We start from the raw sequence: 17,125 nt of genomic DNA on the forward strand, positions 1-17,125 counted from the left end.
AGGGGAGCAGGAAATATTACTTCATTTTCTGAAGTTGAAATGTTCTCTTAGTTTGAATACCAGACACACCAAGAACTCGTACCCCATTCAGCTCTGTCAGTTTGTATTTGTGTCTCTCAAAGACATCGATGTAGGCTGTAAATGTTAGCAGTTGAGAAGTATGAGTCTTCTTGGTATTTGACTCCAGTTTGCTGTTGTGTTAGATGAACACCTTATGTAATCAATAATTCTAGCATTAATTATTAATTAACTATTTTGCTTTTGTAGTTTTTATTTTAATTCTTTTTTGAAATTATCACTTTGGGTATGTCTAAACTGGGCCCTATGTATACACTTCTGTGTATTTCAGTCCTGGTTTTCCAGTTGTTTAGGTGAGTGACTCAGTGAGATTACACTACATCTGTGGTAGTAGGCGTTACATGCTAATCACATGAGCAGAGAAGGAAAAAAAGAAAATCCTGAATGATTCTGCTAGGCAAACACAGTTGGAAGAATTATTGCTTTACTGCCTTCTTGGTTGAAAGGTGCAATGTATTCAGAATTCACATTTTCTTGGTGTCCTCATTTATCTTTGTGTTTAGGAAAGAAAGGGATGAAACGTGTCAATTTATATCAAAATGTCTGCCAGTTTTATGCAATATATTTAGCCATTCCAAGCATATGGTGCATGACAGCTCACTCATATGCATATTTAGTATGAAACTCACGTAAATAAAGGTGAATCTAGTGTAAACTCATAAAGCAGGAGTCACCGGAACAGAGACTCAGAGTTAGACAGGTGGCTCATTCAGTTCACTATTCTGAGAAATTTCAATTTGCTTAGGCTTTTGTACTGAATCTGTATTCCTATTGCAGTCTGTAAATATGTGTTCAGTAAAGATCTTATCAAATGTCCAGTGAAGTTATGCAGGATCTCATCACTCTGTATGTTAGCCACTGTTAATTAAATATGAGTGATAGAATGGCTATTTATCATAAAATCTTTAATCTGTCTAATCTGTGTAATTTTCTCCTGTGGTAGCTTGAACATGCTAAAATTACCCAGACAGAACTCATGCGAGAATCCTTCAAAAAGCAACAAGAGGCCACAGAGTTTATCAAGTATCAGGAGGAACTGAAAGAGCATCTTAACGAAGAAACCAAAGCCAGAGAGCAATTGGCTTTGGAGCTTAGTAAAGCTGAAGGTGAGTAACTTCTTTGAGCTGTTGAATTCACTAATCTATTAATTAGGTAAAGAAAATGCAAATTGGAAAAATTTCTTAGCAAGCTTTTTCTTAGCAAACTTACCAACTTAATGGATAGTTATGGACAAGATGATCTCTGGAGATGCCTTTCAGCTTCAGCCACTCTGAAATTCTGTTTCCCTAACTTTGTCTCACTATTTTTTTTATCACTTCTTATTAAAACATGCTACTTAAAATAACAGTTTGGATATGTTGTTATCCTCAAAATTGATTTATTTTGTTATGTGCAGACAAACTTTAATATTAACAACTTAGAATCATGGAGTCATGGTTGAGTTGGGAAGCCACGTCATCTAGTCCAACCCCCTGGTCAGAGCAGAGTCTGCTAGAGTAGGCTTCCCAAAACTATGTCCAGTCAAGTTTTGAATGTCTATAACCTCTCTGGGCAGCCTGTTCTGGTATTTTGGCTTTACAAATGTAATGCAAGGTAGGGCAAGTATGTATTTTTGCTAGGAAAAAAAGTATATTAAAGGCAAAGATCTAGTGAGAGCTATGAAGCTATGCCTTGCAGTCTGATTTTTTTTTTTATCTGATTTTGATCTGATAATGTTTTATTTGGAAAAAAATCTTGGAAGCATACAAAGTGGAAATCTTCAAGAGGTTTTAACTGGTATTTAAATTTAATCATAGCAGTAGCAATGTCAGGTTATAAGACTTGACTTACTGGCTGTGTTGTCATGAGTTCTGAATTATAAGAGACAGAACTTGATTTTAGTTTCAGGCCTCAGTAGATATATTGCACATTTAAACTTGTAAGTTCTAAGATTTATATCACATGCAGAGACTTAATACAGTTCAGTCTTTTGCAGAAAATCAGCTAATTTTTCCCTCTTACTGCTTTAATGCTCTATAACTCCTGAATTCATTAAATCTTTTTTCAGCATTTTTTTCAGAGAACTTCTGAAATTAACTCACTTCTAAATGACAGGCGCCTTTTTATGTGTGGATATAACAAAACAAAAATGCTGTAGATCTCTCGATCTAATTTTTCCTGCTCATTGAACCAAGCTGTGAGCATACTCTGACAAAGCCTGACTACATTCCATTATCAAATTCCTTAGATAAGCATGCAAAACAACGTCTTAGTTCATTATACATCTGATGGTACTCTGTCTTCTCTTGAGATAAAATGTGTCATTTGTGATCATTTCTTTCTTATCACAAAAACTGCTGCAGCAGAGACATTTTCAAACCTCTGGTGTGTTAGTGGCATCAGGTACGACATATCTAAGGAATGTGATAGAAAAGCTAATGCCAATTTGTTCACTGAACTCTGACAACTTTCATTACATCTCTTTCAAGGAGAAAAAAAAATCAGGAGCAAATACTGTAACAAATACTGTAAATATAAATACAAATACTGTAACTATTTTCTTTGTTCCTACCTTTTTGTTGGATGCGGGCATTCCGTTTAACCTGGGAATGCCCTCTCAGCTTCCAGTCTGCTAAGTACTCATTGTGAACATCAGCAGTTACAGTAAAACTACTAGAATTTGCATTGTCTCAATTTTTTGAAAAGCTTTTAATGTTGTTTCTCAGCCTTTGTATCGGGCTGCTGAGGGAAGTGGCAGAGACCCCATCCCCGGAGATGTTTATTGATGGGATTCAGTAGGTCAGGTTGACCATAAGACTTGATATTCTTAAAGATCTTTTCCAACCTGGATGATTCTGTGGTTCTAGTTTACTATCTTTTTTTCAACAGTTCTATGTGTCTCTGCACTTTGAATCCAAGTCTGAAAAAACAGACTGGCCCACAGTGCATGATAGTTGTGCATAGGACCAGGCCTATGCTTTGCAGGCAGTATATGCGAAGTCCACTATTACTTAATTTCCTCCTTGATAGGTTTCATCCGATGTGGATGTAAGTGCACACAGAGATTTTACATTGTCTGCACAGGCAACCAATGGAAGCATCTTTAGTTTTCCTATATTCTCAAGCCAGGGCTAAATCCATGTTAATACTGTCTCAAGACTGTAGCTTCACACTGACAGAGATTACTTCAGTGTTGGAAAAAACACTACATAGATTCTTCGTGTTTAGTACGAAGAAACATGGAAGATAGGGTTGCATGTCCAGCAGAGTTTTTTGGCATTGTATGACTGATGTCTTGTATGTCCTCTAGAACTGTCAGTATCAGACAAGATAGAACACACCTCTCCAGAGTGCTCTACTTATTTAGTGCTTTCTGTTGCACATTAATAACCTCTCTTGTGTTCTATGGTTAGATGTTTCTGAAAGTACTGATGTGAAATTTCTCATTCATGCAGAGGCCTATACCATTATAGCATCTTAGGTTAGTTTATACAGCCCTCAAGGAAATTTAGTTCTGCTTCAGTTTTGTTTTTTTTTTTTCCTAAGATTTTTTTTCCTTAGAATTTAGGTTTGTGCTCACTCTGTATCATTCCAATATGGTGCCATTTCTTATTGCTGTAATATCATTCATCAAGATAAACCAGAGTTCCTCTTCAGATTCCTATGTAAACTCTTTCACTATTTTCCAATTTTTATATTTTGTCATGTACTATTATTTTTATTGTTTGTTCATCAGCTAAGAAAAGCAAGAACAGGAGCAGAATTTCTCAAGTGCTGAGTATCTAATGTGTATGTGTATTTCATGAGATTACTGTGGTGACTTGACCATGCAAAAAGTTCAAATTCTTATTAAATCTACCCAAAAATTGATGTGCTACAGGCCTCATTGATGGTTATGCAGATGAAAAAGCATTTCTGGAAAAACAGCTCCAGGAAAAAATAGATGTAATTGACCATCTTGAGCAAGAACTACTGCGTACAGGTAACAAATTGCAGGAGTTAGAGGCTGAGCAGCAGCAGATCCAGGAAGAAAAGGAATTACTTGCCAGACAGAAGGATGCCATGAGAGCAGATGCGGGGCCAGTAGAGCAGCGTACGTATTTCTCACAATCTTTCTATGAGATTTTCTTATATTTTGAAATAAGACAATAAGTAATCGTGGTGAAATTGTTTAGATTTCTTCTCTCTATTTAATCATTTATAAAAATGTGAAGTGACAGAATGATATTTTCATGCCTGGTGCCTAATGCTAGCAATATAACTTTTTCTTGATATTTAAACAAAAAAAGACTGAATTTTCAGAAGGGCTGAACAATCACAGTTGCTCTTGAAGTCAGCAAAACCTTGATGCCTATGAAAATTGACTTTTATTTATATTATTGCTGGAGATGCGGTATCTCAAAGCTGACACCTCTGTACAAAAATACTCATCTAAATAGCTTCCAAACAGACTTCTAGAGACACAAGCAAGTTTACCTACTTGAATGTGATTGAAGGTGATGTCCATATTTACTTCAGGCACTGAAGATGTGCTTTTTTAACAAATTTCTCTGTTGAGTAAGAGTGGCATAGGAGCTGCATAATAAAGAAAGGCTGTTACCGGTAATGAAAGTTACTTACTCAGTTCTCCCGAAAGCAAAATACAGAAATTGAGTAATAAAAAAAAGTGATGGTGGGAGTTTCAGATAAGTATCGTGTCAGTTTCACCTAGCTAACTGCTTACTGAGGAATAAAAGTATTTGCTTTGATGAAGTAAACGTGTCCTTTAATTCTTCCTTAAACTAATAAATTCCTTAAACTAATTAATTAATTTGAGTGAGGAAGAAAATTAGGACAATGGTGTTTAAGAAGTACTGCTCTTTTGAGGATTGCAGTGCTTACATGAAATTAGCGTTTTATTTTATGTTTAAAAGTTTATGGCAATTTATAATGTTGCTGGTTTGGTAAATTGTTTTTGCAACTGTATCCATGTTGTGTAATAGTGCAATTTTAAGAACAGCCAGTTGCTTGCTACTTTATAGGAAAGATGATCCTTGCATAGAAATAGAACTCCTTTTGCTTTATGCTTTATATTTCTAAGTATTTTAAAGTTACTATAATGTATAACAACTGTAAACAATTCTAAAAATGTATGTTTAGGTATTTATATCATGCATACCAGAATAACCTACCACATTCCCTAAGTTATCTCAACAACTTTGTCATTAAATGCCACACTTTCTTTGGCTTCATTTTCTCTTACATTGTTGCACCACAAGAAAACTATAGCTGGCATGTGAATTACTTTGCTTCTTTTTTTGTTTTCTCTCTCTCTCTCTATTCTCCTAGGCCTAGTAGATGCTGCAGTCGATGCAGCTTCCCAAGCAGGTGTGTTTGTATGTTGCATGGCCAATCTGTAACTGGGTGGAAGATTTAAACGTACTGACATTGTTAATCAGGATTATTGGGCTTTTGGCTTACTGACATTACTTGTAATTCTTACTGGCCTGCAGCTTTGATGTTGTATTTCATACTCAATTTTATGTTTCGCTAACAACATTTCTACAATTTCTAAGCATAATAAGCAAATTCATGAATAACCATCATCTTATTCACCTATGAATTACATATACTTAGATGGTATTGCAGGGATATTTTTGTATGTGTTTTTTTCTTTTTATTTCCAAATATAGTGAAGTCATTCATTATGATAACTAAATGCTGTGTTATATTGATATATAACAGTTACCCAAAAAAGAGAATTGGTTAAATATGATGTAAGATGATGGTGCTTAAAGGGTATTTCTTCTATAGTGAAAGTAAATTGTATTCTGTCTAATTATCAATCGTGGTTTAAAGATTCTCCAAATATAATTGCACTTTACAGTTTGGATTTTACCTCAAGGGATGCCTTAACGGTTTGTTAATATGTATTCAATGGGCTGTGGCTTAAGAATCTTAATAGAGTGGTTTGGGGCTTTACTATGTATGTGTCGGCACTTTCATGAGGAAACAAAATTGTGCATGCAGTCATTGACTTTACAAAGGTCCTGTTACGGGTCAGTAATTTCCCTCTCTGCCTGGTAACCTTGCTAAGTGTTTCAGAATTTTCTTCAAAATATTTATATGAACCACATCAAATGAAAAGGAGTGGGAGGAGATTGATTTTAAGCATGATAATGAAGAGAAGAGGATTGATTAATGAAGAGGATTATTGTTAACCCTTTTTTTATTGTTAACCCTTTTGCTGACTAGCTGCAGTTTGAATCAAAGCATTTTTCTTTTCTGAGCCACTTACGCAAGGACTTTTTAATTTGTATGAAACTTGAGTGGAGAAATGATCTGATACCACTTCACTAGCAGTTCTCTGAAGACTATCTAAAGGATAGTACTTCTAGTATGAATTTGCTGTAGTGGTTCTCTTGATTATTTCTCAGAAGAAAATACATTCTGTAAAAAAAAATTTAAAAAAAAAATAGTAAAAACCCAAACCAGTTCATGTCCTTCTGCAGACTACAGCATGGATACATACAACCTTGGGGAGTGGTTTTTCTTCATAACTTTGACTATTCGTATCTAAAAGTAGTGTATGATGATTTTATTATAACCAGAATTACTGGAGGAAACAGAAAAGCTAATGAAAGAAAAAATTGAAGTACAGCGTCAAGCTGAAAAAGAGTATGATGACCTTCAGAAGCAAGTGAAAGTCTTGGAAATAGACTTGGAAGAGCAAGTGAACCGTTTTATCGAGCTAGAACAAGAAAAAAATGCAGAACTAATGGACTTAAGGCAGCAAAACCAGGCTTTGGAGAAGCAACTTGAGAAAACAAGAAAATTTCTTGATGTAAGTACGGTAGAAAGCTTGTTTCATGAAAGTGGGTGGGCACATGCTGAGGTTTGCTTCAGCAGCAAATGCTCCTATTGTCAGACTTGAAGCAAATACCTAGAAACATGTGATGGAAACAGAGCTATAGGTTGCAGTCCAAGAATGTAATGTGTTTTAAAAGGTAAAAGTTTGACTGAGATGTTTACATAGGACTGTTCATCATTTTTAAGTAAAAATTAGCAGGCTTCCTAAATTTTTTTTAAAGTAATGATAAACTTCTAAAATTAATGAGGAAAAATACATTTTTGTGATTTCATTTGCAACAATCCTTGTGGAATTTCCATGTTTTTAATAGTTGGGAGTTTCAGTGAGATCGTTTGGAATTAAGTACTTCGTTTCAGTTGTGCTTGGAAAATGAAAGTGTAATTTTTCTAAATTTCTTTTATAGACTACTTTCATTTCTTTTCTAAGAATCTCTCTCTAGTTATTAAGCTACACCTCCCAGCCAGTCCACATTTGCAGTGGCAGTTGCCTCTTTAATGTACCTGCCTACAGGCTGTCTCAGCAATTTTGTTCTAAACAGTACCTGGTTTTCAACAAACACCATCATCCTGACTCCTCCTTTTCCCATTTTTTCCTTCTAAGTGACTTATACCATTATTTCTGTGCCTTCTCAATCAACTCTTTAATAACTAGTAGAGTGAAATAATTTCATACTCAATAAATATAACAGTGTAACACCACCTCTGCACTGTTACTAAGCAGTATTAAAGGAAAGATCTTCTCCACATACTGCTTAGTACAATTGTGTTTGCCGTATTTCATTTTCTTCAGGTCAAGGTTATTTTATTTTTTTTTTACACTGAAACAAGTGTTCCATAATAAGAGTAGATTCAGAAGTTAAAATTCCTGTTACAAGTGTCATATTCATAAACTCAGTATGGTTTGGGAGTATCAATAACATGAACTGGAGAATCAGGGACTACTGAGATGAGCAGTCATTTTTATTAGCAGAGTTAGAATTCTTCTGTTTACCCTGAAAGGGCAGATGATTTTATTTATTTTTTAACTTATAATCTGCAACTTGTCAAGGCTGATGTTTTATTCCAGTTTGCTGGATTTCTGCAAAACATTTTGCTTGTCAGAAGCATTCCCCTTTTTATCAGATACTTCAGCTTGTTTACTTTAATGCATCTGATGACTTTGTAAAACCAGACAGACTTCTAAAGGGATCCTTCACTGGATGCTACCACTTGTGTATTATTTCCTAAATAAAAATATTTCACAATCTGAAAGAACTTTTTAAAATCATAGTTGCATGCGGTTCTGCTACATCAAAGCCATTGGCATCCTGTTTCCAGTCTCAACTTACCAGAAATAAGAAGTAATAATAGACTTAATTTAGGTAGATTTTAAAATCAAATGTTGTGTCCAAATGATTCCTTAACTTTCAGGAGCAAGCAGTTGACAGAGAACATGAAAGAGATGTGTTCCAGCAAGAGATACAGAAGCTGGAACAACAGCTGAAGGTTCCACAAAGGAGTCAGCCTGTCAATGAACATCAAAGCAGAGAGGTAAGACACTTTATTACTTGTACTCAGAGAATATATATGACAAAATGACACCTGGCTGTTTGTAGGACAAGAGGAAAAGGCCTCAAGTTGCACCAGGTGAGGTTTAGGTTGCATATTAGGAAGGAATTCTCTGCTGAAGGGGATATGGGGCATTGGAGCAGGCTACCTGGAGAGGTGGTTGGGTCACCATTCCCAGAGGTATTCGAAAGATGTGTGGATGTGGTGCTTAGGGACATGGTTCAGGGGTGGATTTGGCAGTGATAGGTTAATAGTTGGACTTGATCTTAGAGGTCTTTTCCAACCTAAATTATTTTATGATTCTATGACTGTTATCTATTTTATGGTGTACCTAATCTGCATCCATTTACAAGTCAGTAAAGTATATCCCTAAAGATGAAAGTGCTGGAGGGCAGGGCTGAACCTGTGTTTTGGGGTTTATTGGGATTGTTTGTTTTTACTAATAGACATATGGAGACTTTGTATCTTTTGTGTATCTTAATTTAGAAAGTTCATTCTGTTTTCAAAAGTCTGTGGAAACAGTCAGGACTACTTTGGCAATTTAACATGTTCTTAAATTGTGTTGTTACACCATTTTTCATAGCACAGATGCATGACTGAAGGAATTGAATTACCAAGGTTTAAGCACCTGAGATGTAGTAGTGCTCTCTGTGCACACTTGAACCTCCCCAGTTATGCTGCAAGTCCCTATCTCTGCAACTTCAGTTACTCTTGAATACATTGTTTCTGAGCCATAAGCATGATTTACTGAGATTCAGAGTGCATTCTTTGGATGCTTTGTCTCCTGTATGAAGTGAAATGATATAATCCATCACATCTGTCTGGTCCTATTTAACAAAGCCAGCAAGAAAACAAAATGTCTTTTTCCTTCAGACTGAAGTATAGCAATTCTCTTTGATATTAAGGACTAAGTGAGCCATGGCATGTCTCCATGTCACTAACCAACTCCTTATTTCAAATCATTTTGTCGTGGATTTTTTAATACTATGACACTCCTCAAAGTAGTAAACAGCATCTTCACCTTAGGGTTCAGGATATTCCATCCTTAGATCACAGAATCATAAAATCACAGAATATCCTGAATTAGAAGGATCCACAAGGATCATTGAGTCCAACTCCTGGCTCCGCAAAGGACCAACCAAAATCAAGTGAAAGAGCTGAGAGCATTGTCCAAACACTTCTTGAACTCTGCAGGCTCGGTGCCGTGACCGCTTCTGTAGGAGCCTGTCCCGGTGCCCGACCACCCTCTGGGTGCAGAACCTCTCCCTACCCCCCAGCCTGACCCTCCCCTGTCCCAGCTCCATGCCGTTCCCTCGAGTCCTGTTGCTGTCCCCAGAGAGCAGAGCTCAGCGCCTGCCCCTCCGCTCCCCTCGTGAGGGAGCTGCAGGCCGCCATGAGGCCTCCCCTCGACCTCCTCCGCTCTGGGCTGAACAAACCCTGAGCCCTCAGCCACTCATATGTCTTCCCCTCCAGACCCTTCACCACTTTTGTAGCCCACCACCTTTGTAGCCCTCCTTTGGACAGTCTCTAACAGTTTTATGTCTTTCTCATACTGTGGTGCCCAGGAGTGCACACAGTGCTCATGGTGAGGCTGTACCAGCACAGAGCAGAGCAGGACAATCCCCTCCCTTGACCAGGTAGCCATGCTGTGCCTGAGGCACGCCAGAGTACGGTTGGCCATCTTTGCCGACAGGGCACACCGCTGCCTCATATTCAACTTGCCATCAAACACAACACCCAGATCCCTTTCCATGGGGCTTCTTCTCCAGCCTTTCATCCTCCAGTCTGTGCATTTAGGATTACCCAGGCCCACTTACGGAATCTGGCACTTGCTTTTTTTTTTTTTTTACATTTCATACAATTGGTGATTTCCCAGCCCTTTAATTCGTCAAGCTCTCTCTGCAAGGCCTCTCTGCCCTTGAGAGATTTGACGATATCTCCTAATTTAGTATCATCTGCAAACTTAATTAGCATGCATTTGAGTCTTGCATCCAGACCATTTATAAACACATAAAAGAGAACTGGCCCTAAAATGGAGCCCTGGGAAACCCTACTAATGATTGGCTGCCAGCCTGATGTAACCCCATTTACTATAACCTTTTGAGCCCCACCCATCAGCATATTGTTCACCCATCATATTAGGTATTTATATAGCTGTATGCTGGACATTTTGTCCAGAAGGGTACTGTGAGAATAGTATCAAAACCTGTGCTGAAATCGAAAAAGATCATGCCTGCTGGTTTTCCTTGGTCAACTACATTGGTAACGTTGTCACAAAAGCAAATTAAGTTAGTTAAACAGGATTTTGCCCTCATGAACATGATTGGCTATGATCAGTGACTGCATTGTCTTTTGAGTGTTTTTCAGTAACTCCCAGAATAATCTTCTCCATAAATTTACTAGTCGTTGAATCGAGACTGACTGGCCTGTAATTACCAGGGTCTTCTTTCTTACCCTGCTTGAAAATTGGGACAACATTTGCCAGCTTCAAGTTGACTGGGACCTCTCCAGATTCCCAAGACCACAGAAAAATAATTGAGAAAAGTCCTGCAATGACATCAGCCAGCTCTTTGAGTACCCTGGGATGAATCACACTGTGCACTATAGACTTATGTGCATAAGATGTTAGAATTATCTTGATAGCACACTGCATAAGGATGCCATGCTATTTGTCTTTTAATGACTAGATGGCATTGAAGGCTTTGGAAAGACACAGATCTAGAGAGCAGGTGGTATAGCACATAACTTCTTTGAAAATGTGTTTGTTGGATATAGCACTACAGTATCCTGATTGTGCATCCTCTATAACCTAAACAGGTGGATTTTCATTACATGAAAAAAAAAGGATTTTTTTTTTCCTCTATAAAAAATGAGTGCTGTTAGTATTGCTAGCAAACCCTCCCAATATGCTACAATATATTAATCTTCTTGCTATATTGTCATTAGGTTGAACAGCTAACCAACCATCTAAAAGAAAAAACAGACAAATGCAGTGAGCTTTTGCTTTCTAAAGAGCAACTTCAGCGAGATGTACAAGAACGAAACGAAGAAATTGAGAAATTAGAATGCAGAATAAGAGAACTGGAACAAGCCTTAATTATCAGTGCAGACAACTTGCAAAAGGTATTTCTTGGTCTAAAATTACCACGTGTTTACTCCTTTCTTATTTTTTCAAGAACAAAGCAGTATATCCTTTTGATTTGTTTATTGTTAAGCAAGTAACATTACTAAATTTGATTTATTTTTGAAGGTGGAGGAAAGGAAACAATTTGGCACCATCATAGTAAAGGGAGAATTACCTCTTGAAATACAGCTACAAGCTGAACGAGAAGCTGTGGACAGAAAGGAAAAGGAGGTAAGATATCTGTGCAATATTCCATGTTTCCTGTGATAATATCAGTCTGATATTTTTGACTGATAGTTTTTGCTTTCTGTTGAGTACAGCAAACTATACAGATGAAACTAACCAGAGTACAGCAAACTAACCAGATGAAACACCTGTTCAAAATTCCTCTTCTGAGCTATGATAATTGTTATCATCTATGTTAATGCTTATGAGTTAAGTAAGCAGAGGGTGTTTCTGGAATCAAAATGCAGCCCAGTGAAGAAAAAGTTCATAGTAATTTCAGCTTTTTAATGGGTTTTAAAATTACATTCAGTTTAAAGACTCAGAATGTCACTGAGTACACATTCTATTGTTTCTGCCTATCAGACTGGTTTACAGTTAACATTGCACTTGAAAATTATGGCATTTAATTTTTGGTATGGCTGTCTATTCATTTTTTACCATTTGTTTTGGAAACAGGTCACAAACCTTGAAGAACAACTGGAGCAGTTTCGAGAGGAGCTAGAAAATAAAAATGAAGAAGTTCAGCAATTGCACATGCAACTAGAAATTCAGCGAAAGGAGTCCACTACACACTTGAAAGAACTTGAACAAGAAAACAAATTATTTAAGGTAATAGTGTAACAGGGAAGCCTACGGCTTTATATTCTCTTCTCCCCAGAAACAAATTATTAGAAAATGCCAAGATGCTGTATTTGCTTGTTCTTGAGCATTTTGCAGTTCAACTTGCAAAATACTAAAAAGCTGATATAATTAATTCTCATTCCATGCAGCTTGTTCCTCCTGTACCTTAAATACTCATACAAGAATATGCAGAAAATGTTATGTTACAGCTATAAATGGTATGGGGTTGTTTTTGTTTTATTTTGGTTTGGTTTTTGGTAGGATGAAATGGAAATACTGGGACTAGCTATGCAGAAATCTGAGGATGCCATCATAAAGGACCATCATTTAGTGGCTGGGAGACTCACTCACATCATGCAAGAAAAGGAGCAGGAAATAGATCATCTTCATGAACAAATTGCAAAACTGCAACAGCAACTTGAAGGCACAACTGACAACAAAGTACATACTTTTGAAATCTTTTTTCAGAGTCCCATGTTACATTGCTAGCTGTAGTAATAATAAATCTCCTTCCTCTCCATCAATCACAGTATCTTCTGTTGCTGCTTTAATTTAAAAATTAGAATGCTTCAGTGTCCAAAAGTGCTTTGATGCTATTCTCTTTTTCCTCTTCTGTCTCATTTTTTTTTTACTATGGATACTTTTTACTTGCTTTCTCTTTATTTTTCTCCCTTATTTCTCCTTCAGTTTCTGTCTTACATTCTTCGTTCTTTATTCTTCTAATACTTCTGAACATAGTTATATGTAGGTAGCTGAACTGAATTTCATCATTCATTGTATCATCTTCCCTGCAATGACTTACTCGCAGTGTTGTTTCAGTGACACCTGCTGGACCTGTGCTTACAGGTGTTTTTAGCAGTTTATTTTTGTAAGTTTATGTAAATATTTTGACATCGTACCAATGTGTGATGACATACATCCAATCCAGTTTGAAATGTGGTGGATGTGCAAACAGTATGCTGTGCTCTATTTAAAAAAAAAAAAAGGCAAAAAAGAAACAGATTCATTCTTACCTTATTTACTAAGATTTAACACCTGTAGTTTTCTTATTTTCTCAATTATATATTTTTATGAAAATAAGCTTCATCTTCTAATGGCTTGCTTCTATTTTATAGAGATTTAATGCATTTGATTTTAATGGATATACTACATATTTTGTGTTGCTATAAGTGGTAGCAGAAACAAGCCTTAAATGTCAAGTTCTGTAGAAAAAGCATTACATCTCCTCAGTGGAAAAAATTTGCATTCTTACAATTTTAAACATGATTTTTTTTTTAGTCCACAAGATTTTTTTCCCAATGCCCATATTATAAAGTAAGATAAGAATCAAAGTTCTGCTACCCCTCAGTAGCTGAATGTTTAGCAGAACACTTTCAGTGAATTCAATGTGTCTGACTGAGCTGGATAATTTAACTAAGTTTTTCCTGTGCTATTTTTACTTGTAATGAACCTCAGTGAATAATGACAAAACTTTGAAATGAATTTAGGAAAGATCATGTTTCAAGAATCTAGAATTATTCTGCTTTATACAGTGACCATTACATTCCTTGTCTAGAGGAAAATACCCAGGATTTAGTTATAATTCATTTTAATGATTGGTTCTTTTCCTGGAGTGTGAAGTTCCATTTTCTTAATTTCATCTTCTTACTCAGTCATATTTTCCAGGACATTAAATAATTACTGTTGGCTTGGTTATGATACCAGCATTAAAAAAAAGAATAGATCATCCTTAATTAATCCCTTCCTAATCCTGTATACATCTTCATGCCACAAAGTGCTTTTCTTTTACTTGCTGTATTTGCCTTATGTGGCCCTTTACACCATTATGTTACAAAGAACAGAAACTGTTACACTCACTGGATTACAGTCAGCAGGACTTTTCTTCTGAAACCAATGCCTTGTTCACATTTTCTTTAGTGGTTTTGAGCTTCCTTCAGTCTTTGGAGTTTTAAAGATATGTTCTTAGATGGCAAATTAGCCATTCTGTTTTATGTGGTCATTTTTTTCATTTATTCTTAAACGTATTATAACTATTACAAAGTCATTTTATTGTATAACTAACTAAATGTAATGAAATGCTGAGAGATAAAGGGAAAAACGCAGCTACTTTAGTAATAAATTTAGTTGTCATCTTTTTTTTTCCTTCATAATATTTTTTTAAAAATAAAAAAAAAAACACTTTTACTGTTCTTAGCTATTTTAGGTACCATAAGGTATCACATAATGTATCATAAGTGATTTCATTCTATAATCTCCCTTTCAGAATATTCTTGACACTTTTCCTTCTGCTTTTTTCCTTTCCAGTTTATAAGCACTGTTCATTTCAGATACCTAGACATTCTCTTAACATATACACTTAATTTCTTAGATTCTTGCTACTTGTAATCTGGTCTGTCTTTATTTTGACTTTCTAAATGATTTTTCAGTATTCTTCTACGCTCTAATGAGATGTTACTCCCATCACAATTTAACAAGCAAGTTTTTTAACGAATTTTGCAAAACTTGTTCTATTGGAATCTGATAACCTGTTGTATTCAGCATGCATCTGAGTATTATGAATGCTTTCACTTCATTTGATACTTCCACACCTACAAATAGAGTTCACAGGCTACTTTATTAATCCTGTGTGAAGATGTCTTTATTCTCATAGAGCTTTACAAGAGACGAAGTTCACTGGTGACATACTTTCTTTTACAAGACATTGTAAATTGTGATTAAACTGTTGCCATGAAGTTCTGGAACTGGATTTAACAGAAAGTTTAATAATTACCCATTACTAATATTTTTATTCTTCATTTTTCAGGTTCTTGAAGAGCAAAATGAGCATATACGGGAGCTTGAAGCCCAGGTAGAATGTCTGAAAAGTGATCAAGAACGCGTGAAGAAAAAAAATGATGAGGAAATAGAGCAGCTGAACGATGTAATTGACAAGCTTCAGCAGGAACTGGCAAATATTGAACAAAAAATACCTGCAGACAGTGCTGCTTTTCATGAGGATGCTGACAGTCTGAAACATACACTTGAAACAGTTATAGCAGAAAAAGAAGCTTTGGAGAAGCAAGTAGAAAATATTACTGTAGAGGCATCTCGAACAAAGAATGAGCTTGAGGAAACTAAGTTAGAAATGAACCAGCTAAAGCAAGAAATAAACATGTTAAAAAAAGAACATGAAGGAGTAACAGAGAAGTATAAATGTGCACTGATGAAAAGTGACAAGGAAAAAACAGAAGACAGGAGCAATGGGAAAACTGAGAAAGTGGATGAAGGCTCAAGTGAGATGACAGAATTGCCAGATCAAACCCAGCTCAGGTCTTCAGATGAAAATACAAGGGTCACCATTAGCAAGATGGAGGTACAACTGCAGCAGCTTCAGGCATGCATTAAGGAAAAAGATTCAGAACTGTGCCAATCCTACAGTGAAATAAAAGAGCTAAAAGAGCAAGGCAGAGCTGAAAAAGAAGCACTTAAAAATAAGATAGTAGAACTAGAGAAAACACTAGTGGAAAAAGTTGCAGCTGCTCTTGTGAGTCAGGTTCAGCTAAATGCAGTTCAAGAGCAAGGGAAATTCATGCAGGAAATTCAGGAAGCTTCAAAACATGTCGAGGAAGCAAGCAAGAATCCCAAAATGGAGGGTTTGAGTAGTATAACTGAAAATGAAATGGAATCAAAATTATCACTCTTAACACAGAGGCTTAGTGAGATGGAAGACCAGCTGGCAAAGGTAAATCATAACTTGGAGCTAGAAAAAGAAAATGTAAAAATTTCACAAAAGGAAGCTAAGTTGAAAGAAGAAAGACTAATAGAGCTTCAGCAATTACTAGAAGAGGTTCAAGAGAAACACAGAAGAGAGATTCAGAAATACATTAAGCAAGAAGGAACACAGACAAATGTGGTAATTATAAGCATTTTTCTTTTGGCTTGTTTTCACTAAAATCATTTTTTTTTGTATGAACTATAATGAATTAAAAACTTCTTAACGAAATTAGCAATAGTTTTCTGCTGTGTGGGGTAGATATTCATTTCTCTGTTATTGCAGAGGGGTTGCAAAGAAGAAAAAGATGATATTTCAGGTGAACTCTACTATCGATTTCCATTTTGCATTAATTGATTTTGAATTTTGAACATGGGTTTTCATATTCCTACTTTGAACTGACATGTAATGGAATGAATTACACTTATATGGCAAGGAGGTAGAGAGACAAAAAACAAAATGTTTAAAACCTTCTAGGAGAAGGTTCAGAATGGATAAGGGAGTGATGGCAATTTGTCTGAACATTTTTGTCTGTCTACGTACATTTTCATTCTGGTTTACTTTTGCTTGCTTTCCTTCCTTGATTCCAAATATATTTCCTATTGGTAACTTTTACCAGTGTACATCCATCCACTACTGGGTATGTTGCTTCTGATTTTAAAACCTTCACAGTTGACTGTGCCTGATAGCAGCTTTAAATTAAAAAAAAAAACATGGACTTGGTTGATGAAAATCCTAAGTCCAAAGAAACCCAGTGCTGGATCAGGAAGGGTTCAAAGACCTTTCATCAAAATGCAGATTGAATGAATGTCATACATCTCAATTCAGTTATAATCAGACATCATTTCTCATGCGTGTTTACCTTCCTCCCCATGCTTTCTGGATGGTCTAGCCCATGTCTGCTTGCAGTAAGCTGTCAGAAGATGTATTTTCTCTCACATGTAACCAAT

At 36.1% G+C, this 17,125-nt stretch overlaps 1 protein-coding gene across 8 annotated transcripts in view; it reads left to right on the top strand.

Moving 5' to 3' along the window:
• AKAP9 (A-kinase anchoring protein 9) overlaps positions 1 to 17,125 on the top strand; it is a 116,373-nt gene that overhangs the window by 75,249 nt on the left and 23,999 nt on the right. For 4 of the 8 annotated variants that reach the window (XM_068673926.1, XM_068673927.1, XM_068673929.1 and 1 more), the window contains 10 exons: positions 1,022 to 1,184; positions 3,938 to 4,150; positions 5,386 to 5,424; positions 6,648 to 6,880; positions 8,317 to 8,436; positions 11,401 to 11,577; positions 11,705 to 11,809; positions 12,260 to 12,412; positions 12,686 to 12,865; positions 15,228 to 16,316. In XM_068673926.1, coding sequence (XP_068530027.1) covers positions 1,022 to 1,184; positions 3,938 to 4,150; positions 5,386 to 5,424; positions 6,648 to 6,880; positions 8,317 to 8,436; positions 11,401 to 11,577; positions 11,705 to 11,809; positions 12,260 to 12,412; positions 12,686 to 12,865; positions 15,228 to 16,316 — 2,472 coding nt within the window. The remainder of the gene's footprint in view (positions 1 to 1,021; positions 1,185 to 3,937; positions 4,151 to 5,385; positions 5,425 to 6,647; positions 6,881 to 8,316; positions 8,437 to 11,400; positions 11,578 to 11,704; positions 11,810 to 12,259; positions 12,413 to 12,685; positions 12,866 to 15,227; positions 16,317 to 17,125) is intronic. The other 4 variants (XM_068673928.1, XM_068673934.1, XM_068673933.1 and 1 more) reach the window with 2 other exon arrangements.

Source organism: Anas acuta, chromosome 2 (assembly GCF_963932015.1).
Source record: "Anas acuta chromosome 2, bAnaAcu1.1, whole genome shotgun sequence".
NCBI classification, from domain to species: Eukaryota; Metazoa; Chordata; class Aves; order Anseriformes; family Anatidae; genus Anas; species Anas acuta.